Genomic DNA, 15,422 nt, shown 5'->3' with positions numbered 1-15,422 from the left:
GAGAAGAGTCAGGAAAGGCTTGCCAGTGAGGGTGACACTTGGGAATAGATCTGGCAGACTAAAAAAAATTTTAAATCTAACATTATTTGTAAGGCAAGTTCTGTGAAGGGGATGAGTTAGTATGCAGTATAACCTGGCCAGACTCCTATCCCTGACTGTTAAATGCTCCCAGCACTGCCTATTGTAGGCAGTCTTCAATAAGAAGATCACCAAGAGCCCTAGAAGCGAGGCTTATCAGTCTAGAGAATAAGACCAAGCTATTTTACCATAAAAATAAATATAGTGGTGGGCCACATGACTTTGCATTATAAAGAGAATCACTCTGGTCACACCCCTGAGACAAGCACTAACCCTCTGCCCTCATCCAAACCATTTGACCATCCAGTCTAACCTGTAGATTTATTCTTGTGAAAATATATCAAGAATATATCTCAATATAGGTCAGATGCTGTGGCCCATGCAGGAGGATTGCTTAAGCCCAAGAGTTCGAGACCAGCCTCTTTATATACCACATACAGAAGTGGTATGCATAAAAATGCCTAGCATATTATCTAGCACATCCCGTAAGTGAGTTAAAGTCCTTCATTTTACCTTTAGCTTTCAGAAAGTATAGAAGGTTAAAGGGTCAGTCACTGCATTCCAGGGTTCACTGCTGAGCCAGTAAGGTACCTCCCTGCAAAGGTTTTATTAGCCCGTGGTTCCAGGTGTTTCTCACTGTCTGGCATTGCTTTCTCCAGAGATTGGTCCGCTCTCTTTTTTGTATGGAAAAAGAAAATGAGGCTTAGAAGGGTAAAGACTAGGGGATATTGCAGTGTGTTTGGTAGCAGCTTGGCCTAGAGCTGGGACCCCAAATTAGTACTTTTTCTATGTTCTCATTTTACCTATATACCCTAAGCCTCAGGACTTCCTGAGAACCCCATTCCTGCCCAGGCCAAAATGGAACCTCTCTCTAAACCTAAGCCAGCCCCTCAAATTCTAGAAAGACCAGTTCTTGGGTCACTGCTAAGGCTGTTAGACAACTCTGAGTTCTCAAGAAAACTGAACAGAAAGGGGACCAGCACTTACGAGATGTGCTAGATAATATGCTAGGCATTTTTATGCATACCACTTCTCTAAATTTCCAAAGAACCCTGTTAGGCAGGCATTGTTATCCACTTTGCAGATGAGAAAACTGAAGCTCAGAGAGGTTCCCAAGAGCTTACTACATTTGTCACTGAAGGTTACCTAAAGTAGTAAGTGGTAAAACTGGGAGCCTGTTCCAAAGCTGGCCAAGTCAGACCCTGTGTTCCTAATCATCAAGCCAGAGCGCACCTCTTAGCTCTTATAGTAATGTGGAGCCTCTTCAGCTTTGCCCGTTCCTGACCCAAAACTCAAAGAGCTATGGGGCTGTAAGACTGGGGTTTACAGAGTCTAATGAAGACCCTGTGTAAAGGTTAACGCCAATGAGTTACAGGCTTAAGGTCCAGGGGCCCGAGACTAACAGTCCATGGCTAGAATGCCATGCAGGGACCAGGGCCTTCACAGAACTTTCTATGGAGCAGCTGTGAGCTGCAGCCCCACAAAGACCCTCTCCCCAGAGACACAAATCAGTGGGCCTTGCATTGTGCTGCTTCCCACTGTCCTGGCCTATTCTTTCTTTTTCTCCCACTCCTTCCTCCCTGTAAGTCCTGTGATTGCACTCCCCCACACCCACCTCCCAAGTGGGAGGCAGCTGGGGGAGGTTTAGGAGTGGCAGATCCTCTCAGGGCCTCTGGAACAAAAAAGACTGAAATAATTCTTATGAGCTGGTGGGGGGCAGCCCAGAGCAGCACCTGTCTGGGGCTACACAGTTCCCCAGGCAGAGGTGATTTCTGGCCTCTTGCCCAACCAACCCACTGTAGATGAATCAAGGGATCAGGGAACTAGAGAGAAGAGCATGCTTGAGCATGCTTGTGCTTGTGTGCACGCACATGTGTGTGTGTGTGTGTGTGAGAGAGAGAGAGAGAGAGAGAGAGAGAGAGAGAGAGTGCAAGCGTTTTTTGTTTGTTGTTGGAGCATTTTTGAGCTGGCTGACTGGCTGCCCCCAGGGACAGTAACCAGTGGAGACTTGTGGTTGGGAGCATGGGGGACCAGAGCAGAGAAGAATGTATTCTCCTGGGGGTTATTTCCTCCCAGAGCAAGCAGACCCTCTAGTCCCAGCTGGGACTGCTCCCACTGACAGCTGTTTCGGGGCAAAGCCCCTCCCCCATGGCAAGCTCCCTGCTGTTCCTGCTCCTGTCACCTTGGCAACCAGCTTCTTTAGGCTCTGCAAATAGAAAAGGTCCCTTATGCCCAGAAAAGGGGGGGGTATGTGGGGGAGGGGAGTAAGGGGCGGAGAGCAGAGCCTAAGAGGTTGGGCTTTGGAGGGGAAGGCAAAAGGTCTGGCTTTGCCCTTCTCAGTGATATGAGGACTGAACAACGGAGGGCAGAAGCGGGGCAGACAGCAAGGGTCCCATGGGCCTGGTCTCCAGGGAAGCCGAGTCCTAAGGGAGCTGGACCACAGCTCCAGATAGGAGGCCTCATTCTAGTGGATAAACTCGGGGCTTTGGGTGCACACTCAGGCCCAAAGGTGAGGAGAAAGTTGCTTACTGGGAGGGAGATGCTGTGATAAAAGGGAACTGTCGGGTCATTGAAAATCCTGGGCCCTTTTCACCCAACTGGGCCTCCAGATGCCAGACCTTTGTTCTGTATCCTCAACCCGCCTCAGGTCTCAGCTGAGGAGGGAGAATTCTCTGCTGGGAAGGCCTCCACATAGATGCTTTGTTTTAGCACAGAGGGTGTTTTGTGTCAGGGAGCAGTGATTTCTGTCTTTGATAGGCTGGACAATGTGATGCTGCTGCTTCTAGGATTCTGGGGTACCATATTTCCCTATCAAAGCAGCCACCAAACTGTAGAGTAAACACACTTTGACTTAGAGAATCCAATAAAAACCGAAAAACACAGGTGGACCTGTTATCTAGCTGGAAATCAAAATCCCCAACAATTTTGATGTTAAACTCATAGAACCAGCCATGAAGTTCATTGCAGCTATCCACTATAGGACCAAATTTAGATGACTAAGACTCTTCTTATACTTGGGGTGGTGGGGGAGATCCAGATGATGTAGGTTATCAGTTGTGGGGGGGTCTCTTGTGCCTAACATCTTTCATAGCATGTGAGAGAGAGAGGGCCAACTATGTTCCACAAAGGGACTTGGAATTGTTGCACGCATTTTTTCCCCAAATTCTTCACTCCAGACCTCTACTGTACTAACTCTCTGGTTGCTGCCAGCTAATAATAATAATTACCAGTTAGTCAACAGCCATGCTCTAGGAACTGCACTAAATGTTTACCTGCATATCTCATCTCATACTAACGATGATTATTCCAGCTCACAAATGAAGAAGGTGTGGCTCAGAAAGTCATTGACTGCCATCCCCAAATAGTTCTTCTCTCTCTTTAATTTTTCAGTGTAGCTCAACCAATATTCATTTAGCACCTATTATGTGCCAAGTATTATGCTAAGCTCTGTGACGGTTACAGAGATGAACAAGAGTTTCTGTTCTAATAGGGGTTGCAGACATGTGAGTTGTGCTTTGAAAAATAAGTACACTTCACAAATGGAACAGAAGGAGGATTATCTCCCTGGCACTGGGATGCACCTAAGCCCAGAATGGCTGTGTGCGCATGTGACCATCTGTGCCTGTGGGTGGGACCTTTTCCTCCTTCCTTTCTCTCGCCCCACTGCCATTAGCTGTGGCTCTGCCAAGACTCTGTCCTGCTCCCCTTGTGTTTCACTCCTAGAGGAGTTTGCTCATACTTCTTGATGCCTACGACCTGTCTGCCTGTGACCTCAGTACATGTCCATCCCGGCCTCATTCCCTCCCCCATGGATTTCCAGCTGTCTCTAGGGTATTTCTGCTTAGATATCACCCCACCTGCATACAAGGTTCTTTAATTTGGAGAATTCGTAAAATAGAAACCCTGAAGTCTTTCTCTGTGTAAAGGTCCCCTTTCCCAGTTTCCTGACCCCCGTCCACAGTCATGAGTTCTTCCTACACCCCAGGCTCACAGGGTTATTTTGATCCCCACCCCCACCCTAGGGAGGCCAAGTGTTGTAGTGGGGAAGCATGGGCTTCAGACCCAACCTGGTGTCAGACCCCAGCTTCATCACTTTGTAAATAACCATCATCAAGTTACTTAATCTCTGTAAACTCCAATTTCCTCATCTGGAAAACAGGAGTGATTCTGTTCCCCACAGGCTATAAAAATGAGTGAGATGGGCTGACAAAGTGGCCAGCACAGAAAAAGCTCCTGGCAGACATGTGTCCCCTCTCCCTCCTGTTCTTACCCTCCCCACCACCCAGCTTCTGGGGCTCCTTCCTCTGTGTGGGCTCCCTGCTCTGCTCAAGACCTGTAGCTGTATGAGACTTGACTCATCTCCAGGACTCCCCACTCGAAGCTGCTAAAATTACCTTCTCGGAGGCTGAGTTCTTTCTTTCTTGTCTAAAAACGTTGACCGTGTCTTTATGTCCTGCTTGATCCATTGGAATGCCTAATCTATAGTAAGGGCTCACTAAAAATGTCAGTGACTTCTGATAGACTGATTATTCCTCTGTATGGGACCTTCTGGATCTCCCCACAGTGCCCGTTGCACCACTCTGATGGTTCATGGCCTTCTTAGGCAGACCCTCTATCATAGCTGAGAAAATGTGCTCTTGTCTCTCTTCCCTCGCTCCCACTTCTTTATGACTCACCTGACTTGTCAAATACCTTCTACCTCCCTGCCTCCTGGCATAACAAGTCCTTTCTGTTGCCCATTCCCCTAAGATCACCTCCAAAATTCTCAACAGCCTGCAGTACTCCTAGGCTTGCTGTATTGGTATGTGTTTGCTAACTTGTGTTATTCACGCAGCCATCAGCATTTCTGAGCATTTGTTACATGCAAGGTGCTGTGCCTCACCTGTTACATGCAAGGTGCTGTGCCTTACCTGTCAAATGAAGTCCGTTTTCCCTTACTGCATTGTACAAGTCACTTGGAAACTACTCTCAGTTCTTGCCTATAAAATAAAATCACTGTTCGATTTCCCCATGAGCTTACTGCTAGAAATAAATGCGATTCAAATTATAAAAATTCTTTGAAAAGTTCAAAGCAACATACAAATAATAGGTAGTACTTTAAGAATAGCTACCATTTACTGAACATCTACTAGTTACCAGTGGACCTCTTTGTAGTCTAACCAAAATATTCCATGTGATGCTAGCAACTACTCTATGTGGTATGTGACACTATTTACAGAACAGGAAGTCAAGATCCAGAGAGGTTAAGCAATTTGACTAAGGTTGCAAAGCATAGAGGTGGCAGTGCCAAGATTCAAACCCAGATCTGTCTGACTCTAAAACCCATGCCTTTTACTATTTATGCTATACTGCTATCCTCTGCCAAGGGCAGGGTGGGGACAGAGATGCAGATACCAGTTTCTTTTTCAATGTTCCAGGCTGCTTAGCAGTGAATCCTGCACACAGTGTGTATTTGGTAATTTTTCCAGAAGTCTGCAGAACAGGCCTAAAGACATTAAGGCTTACATAGGCTATAATCAAGTGCCCTGCAGTGGCAACCCTGTTTTTATAGTCTGGTTTCCTCTTACAGGGGAACTTCTCTTTGCTCTGCTTTTCTCTCAATCTCCTTCTGACCCTAAGCCAGGGACCACATCATGGCAAACGTATGTGGCTGTTGCTTCAGGTTTTTCTGAAAAGGGCTTCCTTGTCTATTTTTGTGTATGTGGAGCTCTGACCTCCAGAGTTAGCCTCAGTCTCAGTTACTTCCTGAAGCCTGATCACATGAACCCTCTTTAGGGATGAGCGCCCTCTTGAAGATGCAAGCATAATTTAGACCCAACCTCCAATTGCTTTTCCTCTGGCTCTTTGTCCCTAGACACGCTGAGCTTCCCTGGATGCACCATTGTATGTTATGCCTCTGAGTCTTCCCATATTCTGTCCCTTTTTCATCTTCCCAATACTGAATCACGGTAAAAACTTCCCCCTGGGAAACCTCTGTTCTTCTTCCCCAGCTGAATCCCCTCTTCTGTGCTCTTAATATTCTGTGATCTTTTCCCTGTCATAACATTTACCAAATTATGCTGAGAGTATCTGTCTACCATCTGTCTCTTTTACTAAACTGTAATCTATTCAGGGGGCCGTGTTTTAGCCAGTACCAAGTGTAGTACTTGGTCTGTAGTCAGTGCTTACTAAATTGTTTGCTGAGTGAACAAATGATTGAAAGTATATCTTCACTTAAGACTAGTGGTTAGTAAAAAGGTATGCCACTCCTCTTCCATAGGCATCCTTTTCTTGCCTGGAGGCCAGGTAAGCTCCAACTCTAGTAGTCATGGTGGACTTTGAGAAAAATAAGGGGGTATGCAAGTATGACTGGGATACTCGCGACTCCCATAGACTTTGGGGCAAGAGCCCCAGCATTTCTGGGACAGTGAACTGTTTCCTGCATACTTGAAGCCTTGTGAACAAGTTTTATGGGACAAACAAGTCCCACAAATGGAGTCCCACCATGTTATCATTCGTTCATTCAGCAATATTGATTGAGCATCTACCAAACTCAAGTTATTTTGGAGGAAACAAATGAATCACATAAATTATGCTCACTAGAGGAGATAAGTCATTTACTGAAATAAGTATGAGATAGGTGTCATCCTTACCTCCATTTTAAAGATGATAACACAGAGGTACAGAGAGGTCAAGTAACTCACTCCCTGTCACACAGCTGGTAAGCAGCCCACACTCAGTTGCTGGGCACACGGCCTCTCCAAGGGCAGCACAAAACAGAGGAACCTCAGTGGCAGCTTGGAGAAAGGAAAGAGACCTGTCAGCGATAAGGGTCAGGAAATGAGAACTAGAATTTGATTTCCTCACTCTAGACAGTAAGAGAAAAGGCATAAACTCTGAACAGGTCACAGTAAACAGTAAAATTGTTTGGGTCAAAGAAATAATAAAAATTGAAAGGTTAGTTTATGCTAAACTAAAGAGAGCTCGAGTGCCAGGGGTTTTAGACAACTGCAGACAAAGGAGAGTCCCCGGTGGTTTCTAGTCAGAGATCAGATCGTGTACCAGGAAGATTAATTTGCACTCTATGTATAAGATGGATTATGGTGAGAAGAAGCTGTAATCAGGAAGATCAGGGAGAAAGTTATTACGATACTCTAAGCAAAAAGGCTTTTTGACCCAGGATAATGCTGGGGTTAAAACATGCTCTTGGCTTTTGATGAATCTCCAAAGGTTAAGGATGTACACTCCCGCAAATGCCTTGAGGTCTTTGATCTGTGAACTTAGTTCAGCCTTGTGAGGTTTATTTCCAGCCTTGGCGTGTACTGGCATCATCTGTCCTCAAGCCATTGCTTTTGGTTTTCCACGAGCACCACAGGGTGGGGAGAGACTGGGTCAGGAGCAGAGCCAGGCCACCCTTTCCCAGGCTTTTGGTAAAACAGACAAGTGTGGTCCCTAGCTATACTCTTTGTGCTCTGTAGATTTAGAAGCTTTTTACTCTCTGACCTTTTTTCTACCTTATAAGTCCTGAAATTTAAGCTACTTTCCTGCTGTAACCACCCCATCAAATTGTAGAGCCAAAAGAGATTTGTGTGATCACCCAGCCCAAACCTCTCATTTCACAGATAAAACTCTGAAGCACTGGGAAGGAAAAGCAGCTAGTCTCGGGCCACACAGCCAGTAAGTGGTGGGACATGCCACCAGTCCTCTTAGCTTCCCTGACCTGGACCATCTCCAGCTCGCACCTCAGATGGGCAGCCCCTAGAATGACTCTACTTTCTGGGGCAGGAATCCAGGATTTTGCATGAAGGGAGAAAAAATCTTGGTTGCATTTTCAGGGGTGATGTCCATCATTCACAGAGCATTGGCTGCTGGAGCCTCATGAGGCAGTGTGTGGCATCTGCAGTATCTCTCAGGTGCCTCATCAGCTGTCTCCTTAAAAATGCTTGACTATGCCGGGCTCGGTGGCTCAGCCTGTAATCCCGCGCTTTGGGAGGCTGAGGTGAGTGGATTGTCTGAGCCTACGGGTTTGAGACCCACCTGGGCAACTTGGCGTAGATCTCATCTCTACAATAAATCAAAAAAAAAGAAAGATTAGCTGGGTGTGGTAGCGCACTCCTGTAGTTCCAGCTACTCAGAAGGCTGAGGCCGAAGGATCGCTGGAGACCAGCGGGTCGAGGCTGCGGTGGCCGGGAGTGGCCACTGCACTCCAGTCTGGGCGACAGAGTGAGACTCCAACTCAAAAAAAAAAAAGCCTGACTATTAAATTATCTTCATTAGCAATCTCTGTCTGATTGTTGTATTCCTAATGCACGATTGGGAGCAAGACTTAGATTTAGGTCATGAACAATTTATAATCATTACACACCATCATCCCCTCAAACCCAGCACCCTTTCCTCAGCACCACACTGGTGCCCAGGTTTTCGAATTTCATCATTCAGTGTCATCCAGATGATCTATGGGCCATCCATATTCCCTCTGTCTCTCTCTGACTAGTCAATCACCAAGGGCCATTGTGTTTTTCTTTTGTAACACCTCATTTCTGTCCTTTCCATTCCTCTTGTAATTCTGCTTGGAATTCCATGTTGATCTGTGATGAGATTGTTGGAAACTTGCACATAAATAAACAAAATTCAAAAAAGAAGTCACCTCCCCTAACTTGGTTTGAAATCTGCTTAACTTTGCACCTGCATCACAGAATCCTTTTAAAATGTGAGTGCAGGAGCCAAAATTTGCCTTTCTCATAATAAGCGGTGAGCCTTTGGTTGTAAAAATCCAACTGTGGCCGTCTATGCATTTGCACAGCCTTTTTGCTAGCTACCCAGCCATGGGAGTTTCTGTGGAGGGCAGTTTTAGGCAGAAGAGATTCAGCTGAGCTGCCCTCATGCTGGTCTGGCACTAGACAGAGAGTGATCTGCATGAAGCCAGTTTCTGAGCTGAATTTTCTGAATCCTTACTCTATACAAGGCACAAGCTAGCTGCCAAAGGGGTTACTAAAAAATATGAGTTCTCACCTCAAAGACTCAGCCTTGTTAGGAGAAAAAGCTAGCTGTTAACATGTGGCAACATAGCTGGGCATGGTGGCATGTGTCTGTAGTTCTAGCTACTTGGAAGGCTGAGGTGGAAAGATCACCTGAGCCTAGCAGATCGAGGCTGTGGAGGTATGAGAGCCTGGGCGACAAGAGTGAAACTCCAACTCAAAAAAAAAAAAAAAAATTGTGGCAACAAATTTCAGACCAGGACAAAACTTATTGGAAATAAACTCATCTACTGCCAGGCATTATGTTAGGTTCTGGATAAAAAGATACATGACAGTTTCTGACCACAAGGGGTTCATGATCGATAAGGGAAGATGGATAAGACAATTTTAACCCACCTTGATAAACATTATTATGATCAAAGTAACTTAGGATACTTTGAGAACCTAAGCCCAGACTAATATTTATAATAAATGATTGAGCATGACTATGTGCCAGGCACTGTGTGATGCACATTGTCATTTTCTTTCATTTTACGCTCACAACTTTTTCTCATTTCATTTTTATAACTACTTCTGGGCAGAAACTATGCTTATTTCCAATTTTAAGATTAGGAAACCGAGGCCCAGAAAGTAGCTAGTTCCAGGGTAGGTAACAGAAGGAACCAGTAGGCCAGGCCTGGACTACCTGATAGCAGGGTCCGAGGACTACTGTGTCTACTTGGCTCTTCCTGAAGAAGGCCCAGTCCAAGCAGAGCCAGAAGGATGGATAAGAACTAGCCACACTGGGTTGGGCGGTAGGTAGTATGTGGACATTGCAGACATGGAAGAGGAAATCAAACATGATATGCTTAGAATCCAGTGCTTCTCAGAACAGCTGGAATAATCAAAGGCTTCGCAGAGGAGGTGACTTTTGATTTGAGCTTTGAGGGACAGTCCACAGACACAGTGTTCAGCATAGGAGGAAGGCAAAAAGAGAGAGAAGGTATCAGGCCATAGCAATGAGCAGGCCAGACTACAAGTGAAAAATGAAAGTGTGGAAGCAGGAGACACTGAGTGTGGGAAGCCATTCATATGTGGATGTGGAGGGGACACAGTGGGGGACATAGCAGAAGACGAGGATCAGCCATGCTTTCTAACCTGGCCTTTCCCCTTCAGCTTACACTCAACTGCAGCCGCACCAGCTCCTCCCCCAGTCATCATCAAAGCACCTGCAGCCCCAATTTGTGATCCAGCAGCAGCAGCCGCCACAGCCCCAGCAATCACGGCCTGTGCTCCAAGCCCAGTCCCAACCCCAGCTCGCCTCAGTCCCTCCAAGCTTGGCCCTCCAGCCCAGTTCAGAAGCCCATGCCATGCCACTAGGCCCAGTTACACCTGCCCTGCCACTCCAGTGCCCCACAGCCAATCTGCACAAGCCTGGCAGCACTCAGCAGTGTCGCCCTCCCACGTCAGACGCTGGGCCTCAGAATGGACATCCTGAGGGCGTGCCCCACGCCCCTCAGCGCAGGTTTCAGCACACTTCAGCTGTCATCTTACAACTACAGCCTGCTTCACCTGTGGTAAGCTGATCCCCAAGTCCAGGGAACAAACAGGGAGGCCACAGCTCAGACAGTCCCACGGTCCCTGCTGAGATGTGTTTCTGGGTAGGCTGCATGGTGAATGTCATCTCTGGGTATGCCAAGAAGGAGGAGAGTGCTCTTCTCAATTTGGGGATGACCGAATCTTAAAGTCCTTGCTTGCTCTCCAAGCTCTATGGAAACAGGAAGGTGTCCAAGAACATAGCGGCAATTTATGAGAAGACCCTTTCTCTATTCTGTCCTTTAACAGCCCCAGCAGTGCACCCCTGACGACTGGAAAGAAGTAATACCCAGGGAGAAGAGTGTGCTTGAGTCTCAGTCCGGCCCATCACCACATCAGCAAGCCATCATCACTGCCATGCCTGGTGGCCTGCCTGTACCTAAGAGCCCTAACATCCAGCAGTCCCCAGCTCATGGTATGAAGCATAGTGGGGCCCTCGGGGGAGGTAAGGAAGTTGGCCTCTCTTGCCATCCCCTGGCATACTTCACTTGGACATCTGGAAGGGAGGGTAAACTATGGCAAGCCCAAGGAGGCAACAAGGAAACTGGGTGGTTGGAAACGGAGGGACGTGAGAAGATGAGCCAGTAAGGATAAAGAAAAGGGACCCAGAAAATGCAAGAGAAAAAGGATAGAAAAAGAAAGGAGAGTTGAAAGTTTAGAGCCGGGCACTGAGGCCGTCATGTCACTGGTGTCAGATGTATCTGCTTATATATGTGCCAAGTTGAGAGTGAAAGCAGGGGTCCAGTTGTCACAATTCTCTGCTTCCTTCAGTTTTATAAAGGGGTCTTAAAATTGGAAATATAGCAAGATGGCTACCACATCTCAAAAATAAGAGAAATACCTGGGGCAGTCAGAAGGGGATTCAGAATGAGTTCAGCTTACAGAAAATGTCTTTGAGGGAACTGTGCTCAGCTCTGGATCTCCGTCTGTCTGTCAGTGAGGGCTAAGTTACAAGTGGACTCCTCCATGGCCTGGAATTCAGGAGACCCTGCTGGATCCCTCCACCACAATGGGAAAGGAATAGCAGTACCTGTACCTTCTGCAGAGATCCATTTGCTTTCTTCCCCCTCTGCCATTTTGCACAGCAGTCTTGGCCCAGATCTCAGTGACATTCTGAGCCATGGACCGCCTACAACCCAGGGACGCCATTCCAGTCATTCGTTATGCCAAGTGTGTACTGAGAGTGCGGGTGGGGAGAGCCAAGAGAAGAGTTTAGACATTGAAAAAGGAAAAATGAGAAGAAAAATACTTTGGACAAGGTAGGGCGAAACATTATAAAGGTTCTACAAGGGATAGGGATGGGATCAAGGAAAAGGAAAGTAAAAGAATATGGAGAAAGAACAACAGGAAAATTAAGACAGGAAGGGGCCATCCCTTCTCTCTTTGCATACTTGCAATGATGAAGGGCTCCTCATTTTGAAAAGCAGCCCACTGTAGAATGGCTGTAATAATCAGAAAGTTGCTCTTCAAATTAAGCCAAAGCCTGCTCTCCTAAAACTTGCCACCATTGGTCATGATTCTGTCTTGCAAATTATAGCAGAGTCCATCTTATACAGTGTGTGTAGACAGTTGTCATCTCTCTTGCCTTTCCTCCCATTAAAAAAAGAGAAAACCTCAAGGCTAAATTTCTGGGATGTTTTTCTTTTTTGTACCTATGACATGTCAAGACCTCTCTGGTGATGCTTGTCTATCCACATTCTACCTTAAAGTGTGATCTCCTAAATTAAGCACATTAGTTCCAAATAGAAAAAGCTACTAGTCTTTATAAGCCTGTTTAAGGGGCAGGACAGTTTCCTAGATCCATATAGTATAGTAGGGAGGAATAAAATTTGTAGACATCTACTATGGGCCAGGTACTGCTTTAAGTGCTTTACTCACTCATGACAGCCCTGAGAGTTAAGTATTATTATCTTCACTATTCAGAGGAGGAATAAGAGCTGGAAGGGGTCACACAGCTAGGAAAGGGCAATGCCATGACTCTGCTCCTAGAGCAGCTGCTCCCTCACTTCCTTCATCAAGGCGGTGCACCTATGGCCTCCAATAACTCCTCCCACCCCATGGGAATGACACTATTGTTCACAGAGCATCATGCCTCCGGAATTCCAGAGAGTTAGGTTTTGTTTCTGCTTTTGTTTTTGAGGTTTCTTTTTACATGGAACTGCTATCTGCTAGGTCTCCTCAGTCTCAAACTTGTATAATTTATAGTTTGAACTAATATATAATTAATTATATCTGTTAAATGTTATCTTGTGAATTTAGCCCATAGTTCCAGCCTAGCAAGAAAACAGTAATAGTTAATGGCTAACACTCATTGAACTCTCTCTGTCAGGCTTTACATATATTTCCTCATTTAATCCTGACAATAACTCTCTGAGGTGTAGGAGCTTTTATTATTTCCATCTTAAATATAACCAAATTGAGGCACATGAAGAATAAGCTGTGGAACAGGAATCTTTTCTATTTGAATTCTGTTATTCATTATACTAATTCCTCTGTTTAACTTTGCCACCTGTAAATTATGTAGCATGTTTTCTTCATCTTTTACCAATTTTCCAATAGAAGTATCACATAAGACCCCATTAAGGATTCATGCCCTGTCTCCAGGCTGGTGGTAATCAACATTTTTTGTTGAAATATTTGTTATCCAACCACCCCTAAGGAAATGACATTTGCCCACATTTCTCTTTCATAAAACTCTCAAAAGTTTCTTTCTGAAATCTAAGCAAGGTGATTACACATAACAAGCATCCTGCTCTTGAGGTCCTAGCTCATAACAGAGGTAAGCTTTGCACAGTGCAAACAGTTGTCAACCACCCACAGTATCTATCCATTCTGTGTACATTTCAATGCTTGCTCTGTGCAAAGCACTGTGGGATGGGAGGTAATACATAGAGAAACAAGGTCTGTACCCTACGTTCAAGGAGCTTAAGGTCAAGGAGCTTAAAGATGAAAAATGTACAGGAAAAAAAACTACAATAAAAACTAAAATGTGATAAATGCCACAGAGGGGTTTTAGGTAAGTGCTTTAAAAGTAACTGCCATCTAGAGGTGATCAGGACAGATTTCAGGTAACAAGGGCATTGTTCTAGAGAAGGGGTTGACAAACTACAGCCCAACGGCCAAAGTCATCACATTTCTAGTGTTTGTACAGCCAACAAGCTAATAATGACTTTTACATTTAAAACTATTCGGCTGGGCTCGGTGGCTCAGCCTGTAATCCCACGCTTTGGGAGGCCAAGGTGAGTGGATTGCCTGAGCCCGTGGGTTCGAGACCCAACCTCATCTCTACAATAAATTAAAAAAAAAAAAAAATTAACCGACCATGGTAGCGCACGCCTATAGTTTCAGCTACTTGGAAGGCTGAGGCGGAAGGATCGCCAGAGCCCAGCAGGTTGAGGCTGCGGTGGCTGGAACATGCCACTGCACTCCAGTCTGGGCAACAGAGTTAGACTCCAACTCAAAAGAAAAAAACTATTTTAATCAAAAGAATACTATTTCATGATACATGAAAATTATATGAGATTCAAATTTTAGTGTCTGTAAATAAAGTTCTATCTGAACACAGTCACACTCATTCAGGTACATATTATCTGTGGTTTCTTTCATACAATGGCAGAGTTGAGTGGTTGTGACAGACCGTATGACCTGCAAAATCTAAAATATCACCTTATGCCTTACAGAAAAACTGCTGTTCTTGAGTCTAGACCTTGGAGGATAGGTAGAACCTGAACATGCAAAGTTGGGGAAGGCGTATTCCAGGAAGGTCTAGTGGACATTAAGGAAGGGAGGCAGGAAAGTGTGGGCATGTTTGAGGAGTAAAGAGAAGCTGTGTGTTCAATCCCTTGTTACCTTAGTTTATAAAACAAAATGTTAAGTGTAAAAAACACAGAGGCAGAGAGGAGAAGGGAATATAAAGAATAAAGATTAATGAAAAAGGGGTTTGAAAATTTGGAAAATAGAAGGAAGAGAAAGGGAATGGGGAAAAGAGGAAGGTCGAGAAGTAAATATCCAGGGTATGTCAGATAAATATAAAACAGCACTCCAGCCTAGGCAATGGAGTGAGACTCTGACTCAAAAAAAATGCATATATAAATGCATATATATATATAATGCATAATATATATATAAACATCGGAACAAGGAAAATGGGATGGGGGAAAATGGGGCAACAAGAGAGAACCAATATGAAGTGAGAAAATAGGCAAATGTTGGGACTAGAGGGAAGAATGGAGAAAGTCATCGTCTATCCAGCAGCATCCGGGTGCATCAATCCCGTGGGGGTGAGAATTGCGTGTCACATTGTACATCTTTTGTACCCCCACAGCTCCTGGCATGTTTACTGAATGAATGTACTTCACCACGACGGTCCAGGTTAAACCAGTGTGTTTTGGGAAGAGAATTAACATTTATTGGGCTCCATCTGTGTGCCAGGCACTGCAGGCCATTCCTATCTACTTCCTCAGTTAGTCTTCACAGTAAGCCTAAAGCCGTTTATGGAGGTGACTGGGTCACTTTGGTCATTTGGGGAGGATAAATGACGACTTGTAGTGTTACTGTGAACAATAAGGGAGAGCGTGTGTATGCAGGGTTTGGCACATACTAAGCACTCAATTACTGGTGGTCATTATGATTGCCTCCCAGACCCCACAGGCAGCGAAGTGTCCGAGGCAGGAGTCACATCCACCCCGCCCACGGAACTCTGGCTGGTGGCAGGGGCAGCCGTCCTCGTGGTGCGGGGCCCGCCTCCCTAAACCGAAACCCCGGCGTCCCTAACGCGCCTTCCGGAGGCCGCGGGGCGGGGGTCGGCGCACA

The 15,422-nt window shown here is 45.6% G+C and overlaps 1 protein-coding gene across 1 annotated transcript in view; it reads left to right on the top strand.

The window, feature by feature from the left end:
* Positions 1-15,422, top strand: part of PHC2 (polyhomeotic homolog 2) — a 182,697-nt gene that overhangs the window by 141,260 nt on the left and 26,015 nt on the right. The window contains exons 10-11 of the mRNA XM_008055735.2: positions 10,191-10,591; positions 10,860-11,025. Of these exons, the coding sequence (XP_008053926.1) occupies positions 10,191-10,591; positions 10,860-11,025 (567 nt within the window). The remainder of the gene's footprint in view (positions 1-10,190; positions 10,592-10,859; positions 11,026-15,422) is intronic.

This window comes from Carlito syrichta, unplaced genomic scaffold (genome assembly GCF_000164805.1).
Source record: "Carlito syrichta isolate Samal-C Ts95f unplaced genomic scaffold, Tarsius_syrichta-2.0.1 Scaffold301936, whole genome shotgun sequence".
Lineage (NCBI taxonomy): Eukaryota > Metazoa > Chordata > Mammalia > Primates > Tarsiidae > Carlito > Carlito syrichta.
Note: the sequence above shows the minus strand (reverse complement) of the source record. Positions and strands in the feature narration are given on the sequence as shown.